Source organism: Prionailurus bengalensis, chromosome D1, assembly GCF_016509475.1.
Source record: "Prionailurus bengalensis isolate Pbe53 chromosome D1, Fcat_Pben_1.1_paternal_pri, whole genome shotgun sequence".
NCBI lineage: Eukaryota > Metazoa > Chordata > Mammalia > Carnivora > Felidae > Prionailurus > Prionailurus bengalensis.
Window position 1 is genome coordinate 90,161,293 of NC_057346.1, and position 27,951 is coordinate 90,189,243.

A 27,951-nucleotide genomic window follows, 5' to 3' on the forward strand; every position below is an offset into this window, starting at 1 on the left:
CAGATATGGTGAGGAGGTTGGGAGTGATTCAGTATAAAAACAATTGAACTTCAAGAGGGCTTTACATTTCTTCAAATCATCTCAAAGACATTAGTACACTTAAAAGAAGTGTGTGTGTGTGTGTGTGTGTGTGTGTGTGTGTGTGTGTGTGAGAGAGAGAGAGAGAGAGAGAGAGAGAGAGAGAGAGATATGGAGAGTAAGCAATGTATACTAAATCATTCCCAAAGTTCATGGGCCCAAAGGGACCTAAGGAAACAAGATCGTTAGCAGTGGGTCAGGTCCATTGCCCTTCTATATTCCTAAGGTTTGGAGGAAAACAAGCAGCTGGAGGAGAAATTACTTACCTTCTTGGGTATCATTTAAAAATTTTTTTGTTATGTTTTTATTTGTTTTTGAGACACAGAGAGAGCATTAGCAGGGGAGGGGCAGAGGGAGAGAAAGACACAGAATCCAAAGCAGGCTCCAGGCTCTGAGCTGTCAGCACAGAGCCCGACGCGGGGCTCGAACTCACAGATTGTGAGATTGTGACCTGAGCTGAAGTTGGACACTTAACTGACTGAGCCACCCAGGAGCCCCTTCTTGGGTATCATTATCAAAAGCTAGGGACATCCCGGAAAAAATGCACATGCCACCTCTACCTTTTTTGCGTGCAATTTTAGGGGCTTTAAAACTCCCTGAAGCCCATGGGATAGTCTCTCTAGTGTTCACAGATCCCAGGATGTACTCCTTGAATGCTAAATTTTTTGGAGAATTTATTTATATTTTCCACACTAGACACACTACTTTGTAGTGTGGAACTTGTTAAACTTTCCTAAATCACATCACATTTTCTCATTACTTTGAACTGCATTGGTGTTTTAAAATTTTGACCTGATCCCCTTGAGCTGTCACGTTTCTAGACTAGAGCTAACAATGAAAAAGTCACTGAACCTCAGCATCCTCGAGCTTGCCTCCAGCGCACCCCCAAAGTGATGCCGGCATCCCCGCTATAACCTCCCTGGCTAGTTGTCCCAGCACCCACACCTTCTGGACTCCTCCAAACGGGTACAACTTATACACAGTACAATTCGCCCGTCTTCGGTGTGCCTTTTAGGGATGCAGTTGCATATGTGTTGACAAATGTATGATATTCTCTTGTGCCCCTTGCACCCATCTCTTTCCCATAGCCCCAGACCCTGGTCACTACTGATCTGATTTTGGTCCCTATAGCTTAGCTTCCCTCCTCCTCCCAGGTCTTATAAATGGAATCATACAGAATGTGCCCTTTGGGGCTGGATTCTTTCTCTTAGCATGCGTTTGATATTCACTCATGTTTCATTACATGATATAATATAATTTGCTTATCCATTCACCAGTTGATGGACGTATAAATTATTTCCAGTTTTGGGCAATTGTTTGTATTCGTTTTTTTATTTTTTGGGGGGCGAGTGGTGAACTTGTTGGGGGAAGAGGTACTACTCTGTATCTTGATTATGGAGAGGCAGGACTACTCTGCATGTTGATCCTGTAACACAACTTTACATATTTGGGGAGGATCAGGAGGTAGAGGGTGGGGCGCAAAAGTGCCACAGCATTCTTCCACCATCTAAAACCCTTTGGCAATTTTCACCAGCGCCTCTCGGAGCTCCAACTGCATTTGAGCAGCTGTTCATTTTGCATCTGGGCGTAGGCCTTTACATTTTTTTTTTCTTTTCCGCAAATGGGGGCCCCAGTGTTCCACTGGGCATAGGTAGACAAGATCCAGATGAAATAACTCTTAAAGGTGTTAGCTTCCCTACTCCACTTGTGGTTCTCAGATGTCAGTCTAGGAACCACCTAGACGCTTGTTAGAAAAGCAGAATCTCCGGCCCCACCTCAGACCCACGGAGTCAGAATCAGCATTTTAACAAGAATCCCGAGTGTCCAATGCATATTACAGTTTGAGAAGCACTGGTCGCGGTATTCTGCTCTTGCTACTAAAAATAAAATGCATATTTTCTCATAATATTTGGTCCTTTCTTCCAAACTTTTTCTGTCTCTCCCGGGAGTGAACTAATTTTATAGTTAAGTCAAGAACTCCAGCTTGGGTCTGGAAGGCGGTGAGCGCCACATCCTCGAGGATGGAGGAGCTAAGGGAGGAGGAAAAAGAGGGGGCAGAGAACAGAGCCCGGGCTGTTGGAAGAGCCTCGAAGCCCAGGCGGGAGGCGGCGAGGCCAAGGGGGCCGGACGCTCCGCAGCCCCGTCGGCGGCCCCTGCAGCCGGGCACGCGGGACAGGGCGCGGACGGCGCGCGCGGCAGAGCGCTGGCAAAACTTGGCTGAGCGCGGCCGGCGGCCGGGCCGGGGCGGGCGGGGCGCGCGGGGCGCGCGGGCGGAGGGACAGCGGGGGGCGGGGCCGGCGCGGCGAGGGGCGGGGTCAGCGCCGCGGCCGAGGGGGCAGCGACGGCGCCGGGCAGCGGGAGCGGCGGCCGCGCCATGTGGCTGCTGGGGCCGCTGTGCCTGCTGCTGAGCAGCGCCGCGGGTGAGTCGGAGGGCGTCGGGCGAACTTCCTGCGGGGCGCGGGGCGGGGGTGCGGCGGCCGGGCTGCGATCGCGCGCCCTCCCTGCGGCCCGGCTGCGTCTCCCGGGCGAGTGTGCACGGAGGGCGGCCCCCGGCGCCGGGCTGGCCGGGACCCGGGCGAGGGGCCGCGGCGGGGTGCGCGCAGTCCTATTGTGTGGGCGTGCGGGCCGGCCGGTGCGGAGGGCTGTGCGCGCGGGCGGGGCTTTGTGTGCAGCCCGGCTGGAGAGCCCGGCTGCTGCCCCGATTGGGCGTAGCTCCAGTGCGTGTGTGTGTTGTGTGTCTTGGGGAAGGGAGGAGGGGAGGGGAGGGGAGGGAACTCTTCCCTGATCCCATCTTCCCAGGCTCCCGGTGCTGGGCGCTGTGCGAGCCTCCCCAGGGCCTCTTCCCGCATCCCTCGCGTGCACCCTTGTGCCTCAGTTTCCCCCCTGGACGTCTGGCGGGTAGCATGGTGGCTTCTTTCCACTCCTTCCGGAGACTGTGTTTGGTTTGGGTAAAGAGAGATGATGCAGGGCCAGACCTGGGAATTATTAATCTTTCCCACTTATCCTGGGAGCAGAACGTTTGTCATCTGACCACCCCGAGTTGTTCCTCAGCGAGCGCCCAGACTGGCGAGGTGCCCGTTGAGAGTGCACCCGAGCTTCATCTGGAGGCCCTTTGGACCAGGCATCACCGCAGCGGGTGCATCCTGAGGTTCTGGGAAGCAGCAAGCCTCTTTCCCTTCCTGACAGCGTGCTGTCCCCTGGAACTTTTCTGCTGATGTGGTCACGCTCAGAATTCCAGCCCAGGAGCCCTTCCTCCTCTGCCCCGGCCCGCTGGCCACAGCTGTCAGCTGCCCCTCCTCAGCTCGGCCCGCCCCCTGACGTTTATTTCTGGGCAGCTGATGCCCAGAAAGTGGGTGACAGGGCCCAGTGAACTTTCTTCAGCAGAAGCATGCTTGCCTGACATTTGTGCTATCCACTTATCTAATGTATGCCTGATTTCCCCAGATGCTTCTAGCTGTTTGGTGTGGAGGTGTCTGTGGTGGTTCATGTGTTGGGAAGTTGAGGCTGACATCACTCTGAGCTCCCCCACTCCCCCATGTGTGTTTGGAAAGAGAAATCCCCCTCCTTCCTTGAAGTCCCTGGTCCTGGTCCTCCTCAGAATCCACTGGGCAGCCTTTCCCACCTCTCAGACCTGTGACATCATCCCCACCCCTGGAGACCCGTTTTGGTGTCTGTGGGTTTGCCGTGCCTTCCAGTGATGGTGGAATGGTGGTAGGTGCCATGGGGTTTTAACTCAGTCTGGGGGAACAATGCCTTGTTTCTCCTGAACTGTCAGGCCAGTCCAGCGAAAGAGTCCCAAGGGGGCATTGGCAGCTATAGGTAGGTGTGAATGAGCCTGTGTGGGGGCTGTTAGAACAGGGAGCTTTCCAGGGCCTCTAAATTCATGCTCTCCATTTGCATAGCGGAGATGTGTCCCATGGTAACATCCAAGTAGGACAGTCTGGAAGCTGGCTCTTGTAGGTGTCCTCAGATTTGCTTGTGGCTCAGTGGACACTTTTTGCAATTCCCAGTTGGTACTTGGTTGCTTTGGTTGAGTCTCCATGTCTGTAAAAATAGCTGTGAAGTTAATTTTGTCCTTCTCTGGTCAATGCTGGTTATTTAATACATGTATACATATAAAATAGCGTTACAATAAACAGTCACAGTGGGGAGTGAGAGATTGGGGGTCACAGAACCTCCTGACTGTCCGTGGTGGTGGTTTTCCATTCTCTGTGGTCATTGCATCAGTGTGGCTTTGAATCACCTTTACAGTTGTTGCTTTAGAAACTTCTAGGCAGGTTGGGTTGTGTGTGCATTTTTCGTGTTACATTAAGCATCATCCTTTTAGCATGGATTCCGCGTTGACCCAGTGTGTTACCAGAAACAGGTCTGGTCGTTTTTCTTGATGCCCCCGGGGTGCCCCTGGCCTTCCAGCCTCTTAGAGAAGCCCATGTGTGGTTCACTTTGGGGTTCATAGTGGGACCAGAGACTCCACCCCTCTATCTCATATCCAGCTTCTTGGTGCTCTTCTGGGAAGTTGGAAAAACAAGAGAGATTATAAAAGCCAGTACTTTGGATTTCTGTCTCCCCTTGGAGAGTCTGTGAAGAAAACTGGGGTCATAGTTAGTTGAACCCTACTCTGAGTTTCTTTGTAGGGCTGGGAGGCCACTGACATCTCAAGAGCAATCCGGAGGCCTTTGTTACTCAGGAACCCCAGACACCTCCATGTGTTTTCTTTTTCTTCCTTTGTTATGTTGTTTGTGTCAGTGAAGTGAAGCATTGATTTTTTAGCTGTTGTTATGTTTTAATGTATCCTGTGAGAAAGACTCAGCCCATCCAATGTCCAGTTTCTTTTCCCGTGGTGGGCTTGCTGGGTTTTAAGTGCACAGATGGTGAGCCATGTCTGATGGTGGCCGTGTCCTGCGGGTGGTCAATCCCACCTCCTCCTGGGCGGACCTTTGCTTCCATTCCCTGACATTCTCCTTCTGTCAGTGAACACGCTTGATTTTCCCCCCATGTGTACTCCCAGGAGTGTGAGTACTGACCTTTTCTCCTGGAAAGATCTACTTAATGGTGTGAGCGGGTAGATTTCATTATTATTTTTACCTAGTTGAGTAACATCGCAGCCCAGCCCTGGTAGATGAGACTGGGCACTGTGTACTGAAGTACAAATAAACACACCTTGTTGCTGTTCCTCTTCAAAGAGATGGGACAAAGGTTCCCTGCTGGGGTCTGAGGTGTTTTTATTTGGCAGCCCACTTAGGCCTTTGACCTTGATATGGGTGGGGGAGGAACAGCTGAGTGAATAGGAAAGGGCAGGATGGTCAATTCTGGGCCTCCAAGACTGGTGTAGACACCTTTTTACCAAAGTCTCCAGGGTAACTTGAAAGTGGGCTTGTATCTCACCTTCATGAAGCATTTTAGAAGAAGCTGGGAGTAGGAGAGTTTGTAGTCAAATAATCTCATAGTAAAGACTTGACCTTGCCCGTTTGCACGGGCCCAGGGAGAAAGGGGACCCAGTATTGATGGCAGGCACATATATGTGTGAGATATTTTGCTTGCCACTTTAAATGCACGATCTTGTTGAATTTTTTTCAATGGTACTGTGTGGCAGGAAGTCATTTTATGGTTCACGAGAACTCATTCATACCCAGGATGCCGGAGTGAGGACTGACGCTTGGATTCTAACTCTGGCTTCTTGTTTGCAGGAATCATGCACACAGCTTCCACGCCTTTACTCCCACTTGCTTTTGTGAATTTAACAGTCAGTGAGATTGTTTCCATAAACACCCCTCCTCCCTAAATCTGTTCGCTTTGTGGTCACTGCTCTGAACTTACCAGTTGGTGTTCATGGGAAATACAGAAAATAAATCTCAATCCTTGAGGAAAGATGGAACTTTTCAAAATAGCACAGGTCTGTTTTGCTGTGTTCATGGTGGGGAGGCTTGGTGGAAAGATACCATGGGCCATGGTTGGATTTCTTGACCTGAATTGTAATTACTTGGCAGGGGGGGTGGGGAGTGAGGAGGGTTGGGTTGTTTTTGTCCATTGAGATCTATATGTATACATTGTCCTTTTTTTTTTTTATATGTTTATTGTATTTTACGATTAAAAAATAAAAGATGCTATATGCCATAGGCTGATGGAACTATTTTTAACTGTAAGATAGCCCCTGGGGACAAGTTTTGTTCTTTGGATCCTCCGGGATCTGTTTTGTTTGTGGAGTTTTCTTGTTTGTTCTCTTTTCCTCTTTCTTTCTCTCTTTAGAGTATTTTGGAAATGGTTGGGCCATCCTAAGTGTGCTGGTTTTTCTGCCAGTGCCTATACCTGACCTCCAAGGAGATTTTTAAGATGGTTGTGTGTGCGCGCGCGCGCGCGCTCGTGTGTGTGTGTGTGTGTGTGTGTGTGTGTGTGTGTAAGTAAAAGAACTGTTCTTTCTTTGTAATTGTTGTAAAAGAATCTGCTCTCTCGGATGCTGAGGAGTGCCTTTAAAAATGTTTGCTGGGAAAGCAGCCAGGTACTTTGAAGATGCGGCATTTGCTTGTCACATCATCTCCTTGATTTTTTTTTAGTCAAAAAAAAAAAAGTTTATTTATTTATTTATTTTGAGAGAGTGCTTGCATGCGTGGGGGAGGGGCAGAGAGAGAGGGAGAGAGAACCCCAAGCAGACCCCATGCTATTAGTGTAGAGCCCTACTTGGGGCTCGATCTCATGAACCATGACAGCATGACCTGAGCTGAAATCAAGAGTCGGAGGCTTAACCGACTGAGCTCCCCAGGTGCCCCTGCTTGCTGTTTGATGTTGCTTACCAGAAGAAGTGGACTTTTGTGACTGGGTAGCTGCTCCGTCCTAGGGATGGCAAATGTTTCTTGCAGGTAGGATTGTTAGAGTTTCTGGACATGATTGCAGGGATGGGGTTGGTCTAGTGCAGGATTTCGCAGCCTCAGCTCTGTCGACTTTTGCGCTGCATAGTTTGTTGTGGGGACTGTCCTGCCATTCTAGAACATTTAGCAGCATCGCTGGTTCTAGCCAGTAGCGGCTCCTTCCTCTTGGCCTCCCACACTTGTGACAATCAAAGATGTCTCCAGATGATACCAAAAGCCCTCTGGGGGCAGAATGCACCTTCCTCCCCCCTCCCCCCCCCCCCCCGGTTGGGAACCCCTAGGGTGAGCAAGCCCCCTTGCCATACACCTTGAGCGTTGTTACTGCTCATCCAAAATATCTTCTAGATGCGGTGGGTTGGGATGGCATCCTCCTTCCAAAGGGTCTTTTAGTCATCTGGTTTCTGCTTTCTGTTTCCACAGCCCCAGAAGTTCAATGTGAAAGTACAGTTGTAATTAGAACCGCCCAGCACTGACCCTTTCTCTCTCTCGCTTCCCCTTGTACCACAGCGAAAACTTTCTCGGGAGTTTTACGTTGCAGATTCAGTTCTCCTGGGAGAGACTCCTGAGGAGGGTGACAGCTGACGCCAGAAGCCTCTAGGCTCCCTGAATGTAAAACTGGGGAGGTTCACCCTGCCTAGAAGTCCGCCTTGGGAGTTGTGTGTTGAAATCTTAACCCTGGAAGTCCCCCCTTCCTCTGCTCTACAGAGCAGTTACTGTTCTTCTCAGCTTCCCTCCCCTCCCTGTGATTCCTGCTTCCTTCCCATCAAAGGGCTTTACAACTTGGGTCGGTTGTGCAGGTGGCGGGGAAAACCATCTGTACTAGCGGCAAGATGGTTTGGGGGGAATTTTCATCTCGGACTTTGTTCTCTGAGGTCTTTTTAGAGTTTATGTGTCACTTTATAACACTCGCATTCCTTTAAGACACTTCGCCTTCCAGCTGTCATTTCCCTTTGTTCAGTGTCCAGCTTTCCTCAAGTGTTTTCCTTCCTTCTCTCCTCAGACCAGCAGTGTGCATTGTATGCGGTCTTTTGTGCAGGAAAAAAGGAGGCTCCACGAAGAGGGATGCTGGGCTTGAAGGGAGAAGCGTGTGTTATCTTAGGTCAGGCACCTGTGCCTCCGGTCACGTCCTCTTCAGAGAGGCTTTTCCAGGGAGGAGCTCTTGCTTCCCAAGCATGCAAATGTGTGTTCCCTTTTGTCTTTGGATCAATTAGAAAATTCTTCTCAAAGTTTTACGTGGCTCTTCATCAGTGTGGCACCAGCTCTGCCCTGTCCATCCTTTGCTCGAGGGGCTTGAAGCTGTGTAAACGTGTTCGTTGTCCTTGAAGAACCGGATGATCCAGTGATGGCAGTGGGGTTGTTTCCCTTCTGTCCTTATCTGGGAAGGCACTTGTCTGCAGGAACTATTGCAAAGGCGTTCTGGATGTGAGGTGTACCGACGCGCACCTGGCCTTGATGGGAACAGAGCTGCGTGGACGTCACGGGGCCTCAGCACAGGTGGATATCTTGCCTTTGGGGATATGAAACGGATGAGTCCTTCTTGAACAGGTTTCAGAGGCGGTGGCCCCATTCTGACTTGCTTTCTTTTGCTTTCCAGTTAGAATGTTGGGTCATGCGTGTGGGTGTTCTAAAACTCTTGTGGCTCTTGGCTTCAGGGATTTGAAGAAGACGTTTCTTCTGTGGCTTGTGGGCAACAACCTTCTTTATCGTTTAACAGATATGTCATATTTCTCGTGTCTTTCGTGGTATCTAGGTGCATAATAATGGCTGTCCCTCCTTGAAGGTTTTCTCTATGTGGCAGGGTGCCATGGCTGTATATACATTATTTGGTTGTAATCTTCTTGAATTAAAGCCATGACAAAAATAATACCCAGATACCTGCTTATTATAAAGATTCAAACAAAATAGGATCCTTACAATAAAACATTAAAATCCTTCTTCGTCTTTCATTTACATTTTCTCTCCTTGTCCTAAATTACTATGAACTGATATATATCATTTTAGCCCTTATATGGATTTACACACACACACACACACACACACACACACACACACACACAATTTAATGAGCTCATATGTCTCTGTATTTGTAATTTTTCGACTTGTCGTTTTCACTTACATATGTATTTTTTACATACATACTTAAATATGTATTCTGTCACTTTTACCTTGAGCTATGGGAATTAGTTATGTCTGCCCCCACCCCCACTCCCGTTTGGAAACGTCATTTATTCCAGAGCATTTGGCATTTCCTCTTAACCTTAATGTGCACTACAGTAAGGCGTCAGCTCTTTGTGTGTGTCTTCCTCTATTAAGTACTTTAAAGTTACAGAATTGCTTTGCAAAAATGATGGAATTGAAGTCATTTTTCCAGTGACAGATATTTGCTTCCCTATCACCACATTTTCACTGTTTCCTCACTTTTTCGTGTACACACTGATTTTTCATTAAATTTTTTTTAAGTTTATTTTTAGAGAGCGGGAGCGAGCGGAGGAGGGGCAGAGAGAGAGAGAGAGAGAGGGAAAGAGAGAATCCCAAGCAGGCTTTGGGGCTCCATCTCACAGTGAGCCAAAGTCACGAGTCAGACCCTTAACCAGTTGAGCCACCCGGGTGCCCCTAATTTTTCATTTCAACATTGGATCTCAGTACAGTCTTTAAAAGACATCCTGAATACCAACCTCTTCAGTACTGTCAGTGCCCAGAACTGGACAGAGGTGAGGACACCATGAATGGCTGTGACCAAGTTTGCCCAGGTACCACCAGTGACCAGTAAATCACTGCTTCTGTTTGTCGTGTGCTATCACAAGATGCTGTTGGCTGTTGAGCACATCTTGATTTCAGACATATTTCAATATTAAAGATAAATTGGGTACATCCTGATTTCAGATGTATTACAAAAACAAAGATATGCATTGTCTTAACCATCTTTCGGTTCTTACATATCTACCCATTCTTTTAAAAACATCTTCTGGTATGTGTGTATACCATAATTCATTTTTTTATTAAAAAAATTTTTTTAATGTTTATTTTTGAGAGCCAGAGAGAGAGACAGACAGACAGACAGAGCGAAGAGTGAGGGAGGAGCAGGGAGAGAGGGAGACACAGAATTTGAAGCAGGCTCCAGGCTCTGAGCTGTCAGCACAGAGCCTGACGTGGGGCTCAAACTCACAAACTGTGAGATCATGACCTGAGCCAAAGTCGGACTTAGCTGACTGAGCCACCCAGGTGCCCCAAATCTTATTTCATTTTCAAGCAGTTTATTCAGGTAGGTGGTATGCTTTGCCATTTTATAGATGAGGAAACTAGAAGGCTAAGTAATGTTCCCAAGCCCACAGCCAATAAAAGGTGGTTTCAGAATTGGCGTATAGGACTGTACAGCTTGAACCTGTGCGCTTAACCGCTGGACCACTGGCTTTACTGCTCTGGCATTGAGTAGTCACTCAACTCAAGTTCATGTATGCTGGAAGAAGCAGGTGTACTCCCTAGCTTGTGCTAGACAATTCCATCATTGGGTAGTGATGTCAATATTGATTCCAGTTTATCATGTTGGATAGAATGATGTTAGCCATTAGAGTCAGGGGGCGTCCTAAATTGATTTTGTTCGAGTGGCTTGGTTTTGGCAGATTTAAACTGATGTTCTGCCATTCCTCCCTGTGGAGTACTTGTCATTTTAGGTATTTAAATTGGCTTTTGTGGAGGCTTGTTTTATTAAAAGAAACAATAACAACAAACAAGTTATTTCAACACCAGGAGACTTGCCTTTGAATGTATTAATGATGGAGAATTTTTTTCTCCCTGTTGCTGGAAATATTTTATTGGAATGCCAACCTAAAGCAATTTCTTTTTGGTCAGTACTTCCCTTAAATACTGCTGGGTTGCCAAATAGAAAGGCTCACTGTTTATGAAGTCCAGAAATAGGTTTTTTAAGACAGAAGTACAGTGCTGATTATAATATCTCATATAAAAAGAAAAACTGAAGTTTTATTCTTACTTTCTGACCCTGAGCTGAAGCTTGTATGGTTCACGTATGGGAGAACTTTTTCTGAACACTAGTCGTTGATATTATTCATTGTGAAAGGTGAAATGTTAATATACTGTGCCAGAAATAAGGTAGAAATAATTTGCCCCATTTCGTTGCCCCAAACCACAAGGTTTGCTCTTGTGGGCAGTGGGTCGTACCTTGTGAGAAAGTAAGGCCACAGGTCTGTCACATGTTAATAACTCTAGGCAGACCAGAGTGAGCTGAGCCTCAGGATTCCAAAGTCTCTCTCCCATGTCCTCTCCTTTTCATGAGTCATTGTGATATCAGGAGACTGTTAATTGGGTGGATTGGCTGGTGCTCAGATCCAACTGTGATTTTTGACAGACAAATAGCACAGTGTGAAGACAAGGTTGTCTCTGGCCTGGAGAGAGGCCACAGAGAGGGAGGGCAGCCATTTAGCTTACTCTGGAACAGGCCTTTGGGAACTGGGTGCTGGAGGAACATGGAATTTATGAATAACTTGATTGAGAAGACTTGCAAACCCAAGGAGCCAGTGTTCCACGTGGGACACTCATGTGTCTGTTGGCATACAGAAATGAAAGCATAAAGGGTGTTTAATTTTACTGCATTAAAAATCCCTTCTCGTTATTATAAGGCCCAGTGAGGTTAGCTTCGGGGATATCAGAAGTGTGTCCTCTTTGATGGCAGCCCTGGAACATTTTCCTTCAGTCCTAGCCTTGAATCAGAGCAGTGTTCTCCGGGAGTCGTTAAACTAATTGGACATGGCTGAAAAATGAGTCCCAGTCACTCTTGTAGCTCCATGGTCAGTTAAAAAAAGCCTCTCAATTGGTTTGGAAAGTTCTAAATATAACTTGTTTTTTATTTTAAAAATAAAATGGGGGACTTGGGGGCGATGGAAGGGTGATTAGCAATGTAGGGTGTTTCATCAGAAAAAAATCTGATGCCATAAAAAAGTGTCAATGCTGAGAGAAACCAGAACAGAACGGAATAAAGGGTTTTGAAAACAGATTTCATAAAAACATCAGCATAAGCTTGATGAAAAAGTATGATAGTAGCAAGTGAGGCCAGCTGGCAGGACCTAGGGAAGCAGGCCTGGAAAGTGTGGGTGCTAATTACTGTAGAAGAGATGAAGTTAAAGAGATGGCCTGTCAGGAATATTCTGTATCAATGAAAGATAGAGCTAGCTTTGTAAGCGTCATATATAGAGAAAGTGTACATCCTTGGATCTATGAAGGGGAGCAGTGATGCAGGGAGGCAGAGACTTAGCACGCCCCAAATTCTTTCATGTTGTCCAAGTAGATGGTAAGGACAATACAAGAAAAACTAACAGATGTCGAAAATATAATAGGGACGCTCAACGTTTGAGTTATAAACACACCAGAGGAGTTGGAGATGCTCAGACATTGGAATAGATATTCTGGGAAAGGAGCACTGTTCAGCCTCAAGGGGAGAGTATCAGGATCTTTTCAAAGTACAGTAAAACCTTGGATTGCAAATAATTTGTTTTGCAAGTGTTCCACAAGATGGGCAAAGATTTCTAATAAATTTTAACTTGATAAACAAGCGATGTCTTGCAATATGAGTAGCACATGATGCCGAATGTCACATGATTGCAACTGAGCCAATGGTCCTCTCTTTCTCTCACTGTGGAATTGCGGGTGATTGTCTACCATGCTTGGATGCTTGGTCTCACATTGTGTTGTTTGGCAGAAATCAGTGATTTTTCAGAACATTGGAAAGTGCCCACAACTGACACGGGTGTATTTTTTGTCACTTCAAAGCACCTGTGGACAGTCCTTTGCTTTTCCATACAAGAGTAAGCTTAGGAATGCTTTGCTTCATTCTAGGTCAGGCTGCCTGCAGATATAGACCCTTTTCTCTGCTTCCTTATTGCCAGTTAATTACATACAGTATATGACAGGAGTTTGTCAATACTGTCCTGTAGTCAACATCCATGTGAGTGCCTACAATGGCCCCCGTGAAGAAGGGTAAAAAGAAAGGCAGTAAGAAAGAGACAATCACAGTGGAAGTTAAGGAAATCATGGAGGAGTACGAACGAGGTATGCAAGTGGCTGAAATTGCAAGATTTTATAAAAAAGTTTACATCTGCATCTCGTCTGCAGAGGAGGAGGAGAAAACCGGAGGAATCCCTCACTTCAAATGAGATTAGGGATATGTGCAAAATGTGGGAAACTGCAAAATTTTGTAAATATTTTGGGTAATTTGGGTCTAAAACCACCACTCAAATAAGGCTGTAGAAGTGCAAGAGATGAATCTGTTTAATGGCAATGCAATGGCACATTTCCACGAAAATCCTCAAAAGGAGGCAAAAGCAAGTGTCATTAGAAAGGTTCCTTGTTGGGGCGCCTGGGTGGCGCAGTCGGTTGAGCGTCCGACTTCAGCCAGGTCACGATCTCGCGGCCCATGAGTTCGAGCCCCGCGTCGGGCTCTGGGCTGATGGCTCGGAGCCTGGAGCCTGTTTCCGATTCTGTGTCTCCTTCTCTCTCTGCCCCTCCCCCATTCATGCTCTGTCTCTCTCTGTCCCAAAAATAAATAAACGTTGGAAAAAAAAAAAAATTTTATAAAAAAAAAAAAAAAAAAAAAAAAAGAAAGGTTCCTTGTTAAAGTTGCAGGGAAAGAAAAAGATTCCATTGAGCCGATAGATAGCAGTGATTCCGTCAGCGATAGTGAAAGTTGCTCTACACAATAACCCTCCTTTCTCTTGTCTCCCTCACACCAGCCCCAAATGTTTTCAAAGGTAAGTGCAGGTTAACTTATTTATCTTCATTTATTTTTCTTTATATTTTGTGTTGTCTTCATTGTTTTATATTACATTACAGGATTGTCATTATCTTATATGAATGTTTTTGGGTTGTGGAGCAAATCATCTGAGTTTCCATTATTGCTTATGGGGAAGTTTGCTTTGATATACAAGTGCTTTGGATTACAGGCATGGTTCCGGAACGCATTATGCTCTCCAACCAAGTTTTAATTTACAAAATGTGACTCAGCAGCAACCCTGAACAGAAAAAAGGACTCTTCCTTTCTTGTGTGATTAAAGTTCCATGAGGCAGGATGGCATCAGGCAGGTTCTTTGAAGGCTGCCTTAGTTGCCGTGATAGTCTAGCTCCTGAGTCAGTGCTTGGCGTAATGTCAGTCACACAATACAGTACCCTGTAGGTTTCCTAGAAGGAATGGAGGTGACACTAAGGACGTGTGGTTTTGAGAAAGAGAGGCAATTGAAGGAAGTATGAAATTTCCCTGGTCAAGCTGGTTTTGCCCTTGGGTGGCACATTGTTTCCCTTCCAGATTTTGGAACCGTCTTACTCATTTTCAAAGACCTAGAAAGGTCTTTACCAGAGATACCTGTGACTTAAAAAAGACAAAGAAGAAGAGGTCTTTGCGCGGGAACCGATGATCACCATATTAAAATCAGGGGATAAATTAGTCCCTTGTGAGGCTGGCATGTGGTACGTAAAAAGGGTGTAGGACAGGTCAGTGAAAACTGCTTCGCATCTTAATTCCATTTGAAGGGAGTTAATAGGGAGAAGTTACCAAGAGGAAAAAGGGAAAACAGTTCTGTTTTGTGAAATATCACTGTTAAACATGTTAGCTAGTAAGAAATTGAAGGTTGTCTTCTGGTCTCATTTCAAAGCAAATAAGAATTTGCTGCCTAAACCACATAAATGATTCAAGGAAGGAAGTGCATTAGTAAGCATAATCTTAGAAATGGAGGGTGATAGAAATACACCAGTTATAAGAGTAGCGGTAAGAAAAAAAGCTGTCACTAACTCTTAACTGAAAAAAAAAATCACCCATCTATTCATTACAGGAGACATAGTAAAAACCAAGAGATATAAACAGAATGAGAAGTTAGGGAAATAAAATTCAGTATGCAAGGGCTACTTTTATGGTATCAGATAAGTAAGTTCATAGCATTAAGCATTAAGAGAGATAAACAGGGTTACTGCAGAGAGCTAAAGGTTCATTAAACAATGAATATCTGGGTTATCCCATATAAAAAGACATGAAGAATTAGGAACATAATTAAAGGGTACTTTAATTCATAATTGTTGAAGGTCCTTCAAGTAGAAAATTCGTTAGTGCTTGCCAAATTTTGGAAGGTTAAAACACTTAAAGAATACATAATTTTAATGTCGCAAAGGAAATGTCCGTGGGAATAGGGGAATGCAGGTGGCAGACGGGCTGGTGTCGGTCTGCAATGGGGTGTGGAGGGTGGGCCCGACGTGTTCTTCTGGATATTCCCAACAGCCTTTCCTCCACACACTTGCTCCCTGGACTCGTGCACGTGTTTGCTAATGGAAGCTTTGGGGATAAAAAAAATCCTCCCTGCTAATGAGATGAGAAAGTTGATTCAGCTTTCAGTTGGGCTGAGCAAGTCTGACACCGATGGCTGCCCAGGGCCGGTGTCCGTGCATGAGAGTTTCCAAGGGCGGCGTAGGGCCGGCCATATGGATGGCAGAGAAGATTTTGGAGAAAGTCATTGGGAAGGAAAGTCTATTTTTGATTTTATAGATTAGTAAGCATTGATAGTATCTGAATTATGAGCAGACATTTTCCTGGTTGATTTTCTCCTTTAAGATTATAGTGTAAGGATTATTATGTGGTGCTTTGCTCTTCAAAGTGTGATCTATAGGCCCACAACATCAGCATCACTGAACCAGAGTCTGCAATTTAACCAGATCCTTGGGTGATGTATGCACACATTGAAGTTTGAGAGGTGCTGATGTAGTGGCCGGGGATACAGGCTTTTGAGGAAGTCAGCCTGGGTTCGCATCCCACTCATTCCCTTGACCTTGGCCAAGTTTCTTAAACATTTACCAACCCACTGTGTCTTCATCTGTAAATAGGAGTAAAGATGGTTGAAACCATTATTGCCATGTTGAAATAGTTTAAGTGAGATACTGCACATAAAGCGGTTCTTTTTTTTTTTTTAAAGTTGTATTTATTTATTTAAAGGGAGAGAAAGCACAGGCAGGGGAGGAGCAGAGAGAAGAAGAGACAGAATCCTAAGCAGGCTCAGCACCATCAGTGCAGAGCCCGACACGGGGCTCCAAGTCATGAACTGTGAGATCATGACCCGAGCTGAGATCAAGAGTTGGACACTTAACTGACTGCAGCACCCAGGTGCCCCTAAAGCATTTAGTTTTGTTTTTTTTTTTTAATTTTTTTTTTCAACGTTTATTTATTTTTGGGACAGAGAGAGACAGAGCATGAACGGGGGAGGGGCAGAGAGAGAGGGAGACACAGAATCGGAAACAGGCTCCAGGCTCTGAGCCATCAGCCCAGAGCCTGACGCAGGGCTCGAACTCCCGGACCGCGAGATCGTGACCTGGCTGAAGTCGGACGCTTAACCGACTGCGCCACCCAGGCGCCCCTAAAGCATTTAGTTTTTAAAATTGCCTACTAAATGTTACTTATTTTAATAATTACTCAGGTTTATTATAAAAGTTTGGAGAGGAGTTTAGAAAAACACAAGTTACGGTGCTACAAACTAAAGATTGTTAACACATTGGTTTATTTTCTTTTATTTTACGTATTTTTGATCATGCTGGGAATAAATTTTGGTATACTGCTCTTTTCTCTTGTGAGTATAGTATAAGCATTCTCCCTTGTTAAACTAATCTGGGGGAACAGATGGTCTGACATCACCGAATGGCTGGGTGTATTCTTTGAAGTTGGCTATAAAAACCACCTAACCCGACCAAGTCAGTGGCAAGCTTATACACAGGGAATGATATTACCTGCCCCATCTCATTTGATGTGGTGGTCATGAGGGTCCCATGAGGATCACGTATTCACAAACAGCTAGTGCGGCGTCTGACTCTCGATTGCAGCTCAGGTCGTGATCTCATGGTTTGTGAGATCGAGCCCCACGTTGGGCTCTGTGCTGACAGCACAGAGCCTGCGTAGGATTCTCCCTTTCTCTCTGTTCCTTCCCTGCTTGCGTGTGCACATGTGCACACATGCTCTGTCTCTCTCTGTCTCTCTCAAAACAAATAAGTATTAAAAAGAACAGCTAATAATAGGTATGATGCTGTTTGTATCTATGTTATTATAAGTGGATGGTGTTAACATGTAGGAAAAACCTAGAACCATAATTACCTACTGACTCCACAGTTCTACTGTTAGGACTTTATTCTGATAGTGTGGGATGTGTACAAACTTTCAGCAAGGATCATGTGTGTGGCAGCATTGTTTTTAATGGTGAAACGCTGGAAGCAAACAAAAGACTCATGAGAAAGTGAGCTATTACATCAAATGCTAAAATACTAGGCAGACTGAGAAGGATGCTGTAGGCCTGTACTTTCAGTAAGCTGTCCCCTAGCCACATGTGGCTACTTCAGTGTAAACGGGTTAAGATGAAATACAATCGATCAGAAATTAAATTCTGCCTTCACTCCATGCAGATTTCAAGGGCTCAATAGCCTCAGGTGGCTGGTGGCTACCTTCTTCCACAGCTCAGATGCAGAACATTTCCATCATCTCAGGAAGTTCTTTTGGATAGCACCACTGTAGAAGAATAATTCTTACATGGAAAGGAAAATTTTATGAGACAGAATGATTCAAATTTATATATAGAGTGTGTGTGTGTGTGTGTGTGTGTGTGTGTGTGTGAGAGAGAGAGAGAGAGAGAGAGAGAGAGAGAGAGAGAGAAATTGTCTCGTGGTGTTTGGGGAACAACATGGCATTTCCTGATTTTTCTAAGTTCATCAAATCTGGCCCTAATGGTCCCCACTCACCAAAAGCTCGAGATTCGGTACAAGTGGGTTGGTGAGGCCTCTTCCTGTAGCTTCTCTCAGGACCCTCGGTGTCTGACCTGATCATTGCTGTTGCTGTTGCTTTTTCTTCCACACCTTGTTGCCGAGCATTGGCCCTTCTTGTCTGCCCAACACTTCAGTCCGTCCCTTCCCATGAGTTAACTCCCCTTACATTTCACAGCAATGGTTTACAAGAGTTGCGAGAGAGGAAACCACTATGCTCCCTTCCCCATTCAGATTGGTAGGATAGTGTTACCTATTAGAGGGAAAAAGGCTGAAATCATTCTACGTTAAGTGGAAGACAGTAATAACAACACAACTCCTCTTGAATCATTTGAAAATGTGTGCTCTGCTTTTAATCTGGTTTGCAGATCCTAGCAGGGACTGTGCAGGAGGGCTGTACAGAGGTGGACCCTCCCTCCCCTGTCCCTTCCAGCAGTCTCTGTACCCAGGCACCCAGGCCTCAGGGGGAGTACTCCCTTCACCTTGCCAGTGGGGTCAGCTGAGACAAATAACCCTTGCTTTAACTTTCTTGGAGGTGCTGTTGGTGCCTGAGGGATCCCTGTCTCCTGTTGCGTTTTTAGAAACGGTTCTGGCCCGCTTGCCTGAGAAAGGACGGTGTTGCGCGGCTCATTCCTCCCCCCACAGCTAAATGCAGCCGTTATGTGTGGAGTGTGTGCCCTTGTTTACTGTCTGGTCCTACCGTTGATTTAGACCGTGTCTGTGTTTGTACAGTTTCTCAAAGAACGTTTCCTCTTCACCCTTCAGGACCTTGCCAGTGAATCTCCTTGTCTCGAAAGCTGTCCTCCCATATTCAACTCCCAACCACAGAATTAAGCTGCCTTTTTAAAAATTTGGTATATGGATATGCTGCAAAATGATCACTAAGTAAGTTCACGTAACATCCGTCACTTGGCAGAGTTGCAGATTTTCTTTTCTTGTGATGAGAAGTTTTAAGATCTGTCCTCTGAGCACCGTGTTATTAGCTGGAGTCACTGTGCTATACGTTACATCCCCAGGACTTAACTGCTGTTATAACTGGAAGTTTGTACCTTTTGACCTCTGTCACCCGTTTCTCCACCCCCACCCCCTGCCTCTGGCAGCCACCAATCTGTTCTCTATTTCTCTATGAGTTCGGGTTTTGGGGTTTTTTGTCTGTTTGTTTGTTTTTATTTTGTTTTATGATTCCATATATACGTGAGATCATACAGTATTTGTCTTTGTCTGACTTATTTCACTTTCCATAATTGCCTCACGGTCCATCCGTGCCGCCACAAGTGCCAGGATTTCCTTCTCTTTTAAAGGCTGAGTAATATTTCATAATCTCCCTTTTTTTAAAGTTTATTTATTTACTTTTTGGGGGGGAGCAGAGAGAGAGAGGGAGAGAGAGAGAATCCCAAGCAGGCTCCACACTGTTGGCGTGGAGTCTGACACGGGGCTCGAGCTCATGACCTGAGATCATGACCTGAGCCGAAACCAAGAGTAAGATGTTTAACCGACTGAGCCACCCAGGCGGCCTTATACATATTTTAAAGTGTACATCAATGCTATCATACTGAGCATATTTTTCAGTTTACTTTTTCATTTATTCTTATAATATTGAGGTCCATCCATGTTGCCGTGTATAGGTGTATTTTTTTAGGTAAACTCTACGCCCAGTGTGGGGCTCTAACTCACGACCCCAAGTTCAAGGGTCGCACACTCTACTGACTGAGCCAGCCAGGTGCCCCAATATAGATGTGGTTTTTAAACTGCTGTAAGATACTCCATTGTATGAATATACTGCACTTTGTTTATTCATCCCTTAAGGAGACCTTTAGGTTGTTACCGCACCTGTTTCCCCACGTCTTCCAATATTTAGAATTAAGAGTTCTTAGTTTCCCAAGAGCACAAAGCAGTAACTTGCCTTGGTTTTAGTGTCTTTTCCCCTGAAAAGTAGGGAGGGGAGTGTGGTAGGCTGTGGCCAGTCTTCAGTCCGCCCCACCCCCTCCTCTAGCCCCGTTTGGATGTAGATAGAGAAGCCTGAGGGCATTTGGCACGGTGCAGGTAATGGGTGGTTGTTCCACAACCACCAGAGTTCAGGACCGGAACTCCAGGTTTAGGGCTGGCTGATAAGGTCTAGTTCTGCCCGGGAGTAGAATGTTTCCTTTTCACATGGATTCTGGGTGCTTCTGTGTCACAGCATCTAGAAGGAAGCTTTACTCTGTGAGGGCTGCTGAGATCACTGAACTAAGTTTGTGAGCAAACCAGCAAAGCTGTGGGAGCCACTTTCTGGGCCCCACTTCTGATGGAGGTATAGGGTTCAAGAAGGCAGGCTCTTTAACCAAAAACTTCTGGGTTCAGATACTTGCTGTTGGCCTTAGGCTGGTTATAGAGACTCTCTATGCTTCAGTGAGCTCTTCAACCTATATAAGGGAGATGAGAATAATGCCAGCCTCATAGCACTCTTGGGAAGAGTGGACAAGGTCATGCATGCAAGGTGCCTCTTAGCCCAGCGCCTGGTACTTCCATCAGCACTCACCTGCTTACCAGTCCATGCTCCGAGACTGGGTTTGAGGGCTGGGGGTGTCGTTTATGCCAGGATCCCGTGTTGGCACTGATGTGGGTGCTCTCAGTGAACATTTGTTGAATGAATATATGAGTTTCTACCTACGTATGTGCTTCAGTTTGTTTGTGCAGCAGGTTATGTCAAGGCTTTTGAATTTTATACTAAGAGCCATGAGAATATTTTTAACCAGTGACTACTATGATCCTGTTTGGTCTTAAAACAGAGATGAGGACTGTTGGTCATTCTGACATTTTCAGTCTTAAAATTTCATGAACTCGAAGTCGGGTTTTTCTGACTCATTTTCACACTGACTTTTAAAAATGTATTTTTCCCATCTCCCCCCTTCCTGGTCCTTCTGAACTACATTCGTAGTTTTCTTTCTGTTGGTGGCTCTGAAATATACAAGTGTTTGAAGTTTGAACTTGAGCTAGTCGACAAGTTCCAGGGGGTATTCCCCTGCATAACCTGGGATATATTGAAGGTTCGGCGCTGAGTTCAATTCTAGAGGCAGAGTCCAGAGAATTCCGAATATGTTAGAGTTCTGCTTCAGGTTCACAGGGCTCACTCCGTCCGTTGTCTTGAGGCAGACGACTTTCTTCCATAGTAAATTTTGCATCGAAGGGGGTGTGTGTACCCTGCAGAGCCAGCCTGCAGAGTAAGTGACTGATGGTAAATTTCCCTATGTTGTTTCTGCTCTGACTTCCGGGGAATTGCAACCTCCCAGCTTGCTTCTGGGAGGTTCATTGAGTTGCTTGGGTTCTCCGGAGCACTTCCTTTTACATGAGTTCCTAAGGTGAACAGAAGAGCCTCAGAGATTTTGAACGAGAAACGTCCTTTCTTTAAGCACATTTAAAGGGGCTTCGAGGAACTCCTGCCTGTTCCCTTTCCTATTGAAATAATTTTCATTTCTTTGAGAAATGGAGGGTGAGGACAGAATGGGAAGCAATGGGAATCTCTGTGGACTTGAGTTATTTGCACACATACGGTATCATAAAAAGGCCATTGAGTGGATTTAGAAACCTGGTGGGGGCGTAGGAGATGGGAGAAAAAAAACCAGAGTAAAGGCTGCCTTTGTAAAATAAATAAATAACACTGCCACTTGGAGAAGGTGAGTCAGATGAAGGTAGGAAAATAATGTGGTAAAGATTAAACCCAAAGAGGACAAGCAAAACAACCCAGAAGTCAGAAGTACAAAGTTGTAAATGTTAATGGGAGAGCAAAGTAGTCATGCACTGACTGAGTGGGCCAGGCCTTAAGGACGTTGGATTTAAATCCCACTGGATTTGAATTTTAATTACCATTCACATGCATTGCCTGAGAGTTGGGGATGGACGTGTGTGTATACACACAGCCTTGTATGTTGTGTGTGTGTGTGTGTGTGTGTATGTGTGCATGTGTACACATATAACCATTGCTAGCTTTGGTATTAGGAGAAATTTCACATGGGACATAGGAGGTCTTCATCCTGTATCTGCTTATCTGTTTTAAAATGATAGATTGGGGGGGCGCCTGGGTGGCTCAGTCGGTTAAGCTTCCGACTTCGGCTCAGGTCATGATCTCGCGGTCCGTGAGTTCGAGCCCCGCGTCCGTCTCTGTGCTGACAGCTCGGAGCCTGGAGCCTGTTTCAGATTCTGTGTCTCCCTCTCTCTCTGACCCTCCCCCATTCATGTTCTGTCTCTCTCTGTCTCAAAAATAAATAAACATTTAAAAAAAAAAGATAAAATGATAGATTGGGGACTATGTCACAGGGGCTTCTTAGAACAATTATTTATCGTTCACTTACTTGTAGGACACTGTGGCAAGTCCTGCTGGACATCCAGTTTCCCCCTGACTTTGAAGTTTCCCCCTGACTTTGAAGAAAGAACGCAGGAACAGAGGGAGAATGTGCAGATTCTATCTAGGTCTGAGTAAGGCATCGGGTCTTAGTGTGAAGAGCTGTACGGTCACAAGAGTGGCATGGACCAGACGCGGTAGAATTCAGAGGATGTCCACACTTACTCCTCCTGCGATGGATAAGCAAGGATCGTGAAGGAGGTCCTGACACGGGCTTGAAGGAACGGGTGAAAGATAGGCTGGAGTGCCAGGCTGGCATGGGCAGAGTCCCAGAGGTGGGAAAGTATGAAGAATAATTGGGGAGCCCCAAAGACGACAGTTTTGCTGGAGTCTCCAGGAGTGGTGGGGGCAAAAGCTGGAAAGAGGGCATGCTGTACTATGAATACTCCTCCTTACCGTGTTCCCAGTTACTGGCACCTCCTGTGTCCTAGTTATTGGCACTTCCTGTGTCCCAGGCACTGTGGAAAGTGCCTTACTCCAACCCCCTATGAGATAGGTACCATTGCCATCGCTTACTTGACCTGGTAGGAGACTGATGCTCAGAGAAGCAAGCAACTTGCTAGGATGTGGGCAAAGAATAGGCTGCGGGCCCTGGGCTTTCCCGGCTTCTGTGGGTGGGGTGGTGATGAGGGCCACACAGGCCAGCGAGAGCTTGGGCTTGCGTGACGGAGGTTAGGAGGCCGTGGCCTAGATTGAGGCTGTGTAGCACACGGGGGTTGGCTACTGTGCAGGCTCCACTATATCTGAGTGCAACGAACACTGCCTCGCTCACACCGCCAGATGCAAGTTGCAGGGAAGGGGCCTGGATTTGGATACCTTCGATTGAGCCGTTTCCCTGCAATGGTGAGAGCAGATGCTGGCTTTGTAAGTGAGGGTCAAGCCGTTGAGCTGGGGACGAAGTGTAGCCCTCCAGGCATCGGGCGATTCCCAGACTTGGATTTCTGGATCAGTAAAATTATGAAAAATAAACCCAAAATGGGTGGGCTCCTGATGTTGGGTCACCTACTTGTATTTGATTGCGTGAGAACAACGTAAAAAAAAAACAAAAACCCACCCTTTATTATATCGCTGTTTTATATAAGAAGTCACGTTTTACTGAAAAAAATGGAGTTTCTCATCCTCAGTGTAAAGATGGTCCTTTACGTGGAACAGATTACCTGTAAGGAGAGTTCACGGCCCTTGCTCCTAAAGTGCAGTGAACACCTTGCAGTATCTGGGTGTTTTCACACACACATTTGGGTCCTGCTGGGAGAGGCTCTTGCATCCCCAGAGGTGATTTCCTTTGGGGAAGGGGAGGGAAGCTGCATGGCACGTTGTGGGGGGAGGGGGAGGATGCAGGTGCCTAGTGTTTAGGCCTGTGGGCATTTAGGATTTAGAGAAGAGTGTTCCAGGGCAGGGAGCCCTGACTGTCCACAGGAGCTGGGGAGGGATCTCGTGAACACAGGAGCAGGGAGAAAAGCCAGAGAGAGGAGGGAGGGAAGAAGGGCAGTGGAGGGGGCAGACTGACCACCATTTAGCACCTGGCAGGAATACGTGCAGAGCGGCCCTTCACTTAATCCTTGTAAGAAGTCTTTGGGTCAGAGGCGCTACTGCTCCCATTTGCCAGATGGGGAAAGGGGAGCCACATGAGTGTTTCGTGTACCCGAGTCACCTCAGAGCTAGGTCGCAGAGTTGAGGTTCCCGTGGAGCCTGACGCCTCTTTTTATTTCTCTGCACGGGTCCCTCACTCTGGGATGACATTGGCATGCTGTCTGGGAGCCCTTTCAATGACTCCTGTAATTTATTCGGGGTAACCGTTGTGATGTGTCGAGGCACTTCTGACTCCCTTGGGGACTTGTGTGGTTGGCTGTCTTGTGACTTGGTGACCGTTTCAGCTGGTTACACCCCTTCAAGTGCAGCCTCATCATTTGGCACCTGGCAGACGGTATCTGCAGATCCACAGATTGCCGTTGTCATTACCAAGAATCCTTTCCTAAGTGTGTCCAGTGTGTGCACTGATCCGTGGCTAAGCTTCACCAGTTTGTGTGCGGATCTGGGTCCTAGAATCCGTGTGTCCTGCACGGAGGTAGCAGCTGGGGTTCCGGGGTGCTTGTTTCTCCCTCTTACAAAACTGAAGCTCCCAGAGAGGAAGGGGGATCCCCAAGCGGGCAGGATTCGAACCCTGGCCCCCGCCCTCTCGGTCTGGGCTCCTCTCACCTCACTTCTGCGGAGGCCTCTCTCTCACACTGGTGTGAACTCTCATAGAGGGCTTCCCAGAAAGCTCATAATAGAATCTTTGAACAGCTGTCCAAGGATGGTTTCAAGGATGGTTTACCTAGAATTTCAGATATTTTCCTCTTTTAATGGAAGCTCTGTCTGGCTAGTTGGTTCACGGGGGCCAGCTTCGCCCAGGCCACTTGCTTCCCAATTTGCAAGCATCCTCCGTGGACAAAATCCACCCTACGGGAGCTTACGCCTTAATGAGTCTAGTCAAAGTCAGTCTCATAGCGTGGGCAGTAGCTTTGATCGTCCCGATGGGTGTTTTGGTTTCTGCCGAGGAGGGAGTGGGGAAAGGGCTTTGCCCAGGATCGATGCGTCGCTTCGGTGGGTGCACCATCTGGCCTGGCTCTCCGGGGAAGGCCCCAGCGTGTGCTGCTCAGGATTCAGCCTCAGCCCGAGGCTTTATCTCCCCTACAGCCGGGGGGCTTCCAGGGCTTTGTTTCTGGAACGTGTTGCTCAGTTGGAAGGCAGCCAGATGTTGGGACCAGAAGTGCACACCTTTAGGAGAGCCCTTTCTGCTTTTAGAGCAGCCCGTGGGGCTCCTTCCTGGCAGACCAGCTCCTCTAGGAGGAGGCACGTGGGGCCCACGTGTGGGTGTGGGGTTTCCTCAGACAGACCCACTGATAAAACATCTACATCGGTGACTTGGTACCCAGCCCTGGTTTGTTTGCCTTAAAAGGCTCAACAACACATCAGCCGTAAGGATGCCGGCTTGTTAGCTTTTGGTTTCTTGCTTGCGGTTTTTGTTTTTATGAGGAGCGGGGACGCCAGGCCTGATGTTCTGGGAAGGAACCTGCTGTGTGGGAGAGAGCTCCTCCCTTGTGTGTCTCACCGTGATGAGGCTCCCACCCGTGGATCGTTTTCTGTGTGCCCCGGCCGCGTTCTTGGTGCTTTGCGTCGCCGTCGTTTTCATCTTCTTACCATCTCCTAGGGGGGCTGAAGGGCATCCACGCACAAAAACATATGTTCCAGTCCAGTTGCGAGCGTGACCGTATTTGGAAACGGGGTCCTTGCAAAATGCAGTTTGTTAAGATGAGGTCATACTGGATTAGGGCGGGTCCTGATTCCGGTGACTTTAAGAGGAGGGGACACACAGACACGCAGAGGAAGATGGCCCTGTGAAGACACAGCCGGGAATTGGAGTGATGTAGGTACAAAGCAAGGAATGCCAAGGGGGGCTGGCCACCACCAGGGCCTACGGGAGAGATGAGGAAGCGTTCTTCCCGAGAGCCTTCAGAGTGAGCCTAGCCTTGCCAACACCTTGACTTTGAACTTCCAGCCTCCAGAACTGTGAGACGGAATAGACTTCCGTTGTTTTTCGCCACCTGGTTTGTGAGAATCTGTGAAGCAGATCGTGAAGCGGTAGGAATTACCTAGTAGGGTAATAACCCCATTTTGCAGATGAGCAAACCAAGGCTCCGAGGGGTTAAGTGTCCTGCGTCAGGTCACTCAGCGCCTGTGTGGAGACAGACAGGGGGATGGTGTGACAATGCTGCCAATCTACACCTCCAAGGTGGTGACTTTGTGCTCTCGGCTCTTTTTTTTTTTTTTTAATTTTTTTTTTCAACGTTTTTATTTATTTTTGGGACAGAGAGAGACAGAGCATGAACGGGGGAGGGGCAGAGAGAGAAGGAGACACAGAATCGGAAACAGGCTCCAGGCTCTGAGCCATCAGCCCAGAGCCCGATGCGGGGCTCGAACTCCCGGACCGCGAGATCGTGACCTGGCTGAAGTCGGAGGCTTAACCGACTGCGCCACCCAGGCGCCCCTGTGCTCTTGGCTCTTTAGGACATCTGTACTTCTTCAACCGGACAACAAAGACTGGGAGTCTGTAGCAGGGAGGTGTGGGGGGACCATCAAAGTGTCTTAAAGGAGGAAAGACACAGGACCAGAGGAAGCACAGTGGCTTAAGCCTGTCTTTTAACGGTCTGTTTTAAATTGGTACAAAAATGGAAGAAAATACAGTGAAAAAGTAGTTCCCTCTCTTACCCCTGCTGCCTTGCTACCTGGGTTAGTAGTTACAGTTATACTAGTTCCCAGCCCAGAGGAAACCGGTCCTCAGATGCTCGTGTGTTCTTCTGGACAAGCTGTTTAATACATAGTACGAATGTATGCATACATCTGTGTGTCTATAGTACATAGATATGATGTCTGTAGATATCTTTATCTAATTGTGTATATGTATAGTATTCTGTATATATGACATAAATTTAGAATCTTTATTTTATTAAACAAATTTTTTTTAATGTTTATTCTTGAGAGAGAGAGAGAGAGAGAGAGCGTGAGCAGGGGAGGGGCAGAAAGAGAGACACAGAATCTAAAGCAGGCTCTGAGCTGTCAGCATAGAGCCCGACGCAGGGCTTGAACTCACCAGCCGTGAGCTCATGACCTGAGCCAAAGTTGGATGCTTGTTTGATCGAGCCACCCAGGCGCCCCAATTTAAAATCTTTATATTGTTTATGCCTTCCAACAACTTTGCATGAATTTTTTGATTTGAGTTTTAATGTTCTGAGAAAGAAACACAACCATATGGTATGATACTCATAAGGTACAAAAGAGCACACAGTGAAAAGGCATCCTCTGATCTAATCCCCAGCCACCCCTCGTCTCTTCTCTGGAGGCACCTGTTTTTTTGGTTATTGTTGTTTATTTACTAAATATATTTCAGAGCTCGCTCTCAGAACAGAAAGAGCTGCCTCATTTATTTTTATGGTTTATAGTATTCGTGGCGTTCTGTTACCTGGATGGACCATAAATTACTTAGCCCATCTGCTATTGGTAGATAGGATGACTTCCATCTCTGCTGTGACGGTGTTATGTTAAATAGCCTTACACATAGGTTATTTTAAATATCTAGAGAAGTGAAATTGTTGAGTTGAAGAGTTAAGCGCATTTGATATTTTGATGGTTATGCTTCATTGTCCTCCAGAAAGTCTGTTCCAATCCCCCCTCCCCCCTCTGTAAACGAGGGTGCTGGTCTCCCCACTGCTTTCCTGCCCACTGTGTTACCAGCATTCTATCACAGTTAGTGCCTTATTTTATTTCTCTTACAGTGAGTGAGCATCTTTTCAAAATGATCTTTTCTTGTTGATGTGGAGGAACTACTTTGATTTCTTATTATTTGTAGGAGCCATTTTGAAGGAAAGTAGCCCTTTGTGATACAAGTGGCAGATAGATTTTCTCACTTTAGTTAGATTTATCAATCCTTTCTAGATGAAGAAATTCTTCTGGGTTTTCATGTCACGTGTAGGCCCTCTGTGCTCCAGAATTACGTATTTAAAAGCTCCTGTTTTCTTCTTTTGATTTATTTTTTCATATTTAAATCCTTCACCCATCTGGAAGTTATTTTGGTGGTATGTGTGAGTCAGGGATTCAACTTTATTTTTTTCCAGGTGGCTATCAATGCATTCCATTTATTTATTGAATAACCCCTTCTTGCCCCCTGGCCTGATTTGCATTAGTTTTTTATTGCTGCATAACAATGTCACTGCAAACTTAGTGTTTTAACATAGCACGTATTTATTGGTTCATCTGTGGTTCAGAAGACAGGGTGCAGCATAGCCAGGCTCTCTGCAAGGCTGCAGTCAA

The 27,951-nt window shown here is 46.5% G+C and overlaps 1 protein-coding gene across 1 annotated transcript in view; it reads left to right on the forward strand.

Annotated features, from left to right (window-relative positions):
- The first annotated feature begins 2,390 nt into the window (after window positions 1-2,390).
- Window positions 2,391-27,951, forward strand: part of LDLRAD3 (low density lipoprotein receptor class A domain containing 3) — a 241,193-nt gene continuing 215,632 nt past the window's right edge. Inside the window, exon 1 of the mRNA XM_043580969.1 lies at window positions 2,391-2,498. Coding sequence (XP_043436904.1) covers window positions 2,453-2,498 — 46 coding nt within the window. The 5' untranslated portion in view covers window positions 2,391-2,452. The remainder of the gene's footprint in view (window positions 2,499-27,951) is intronic.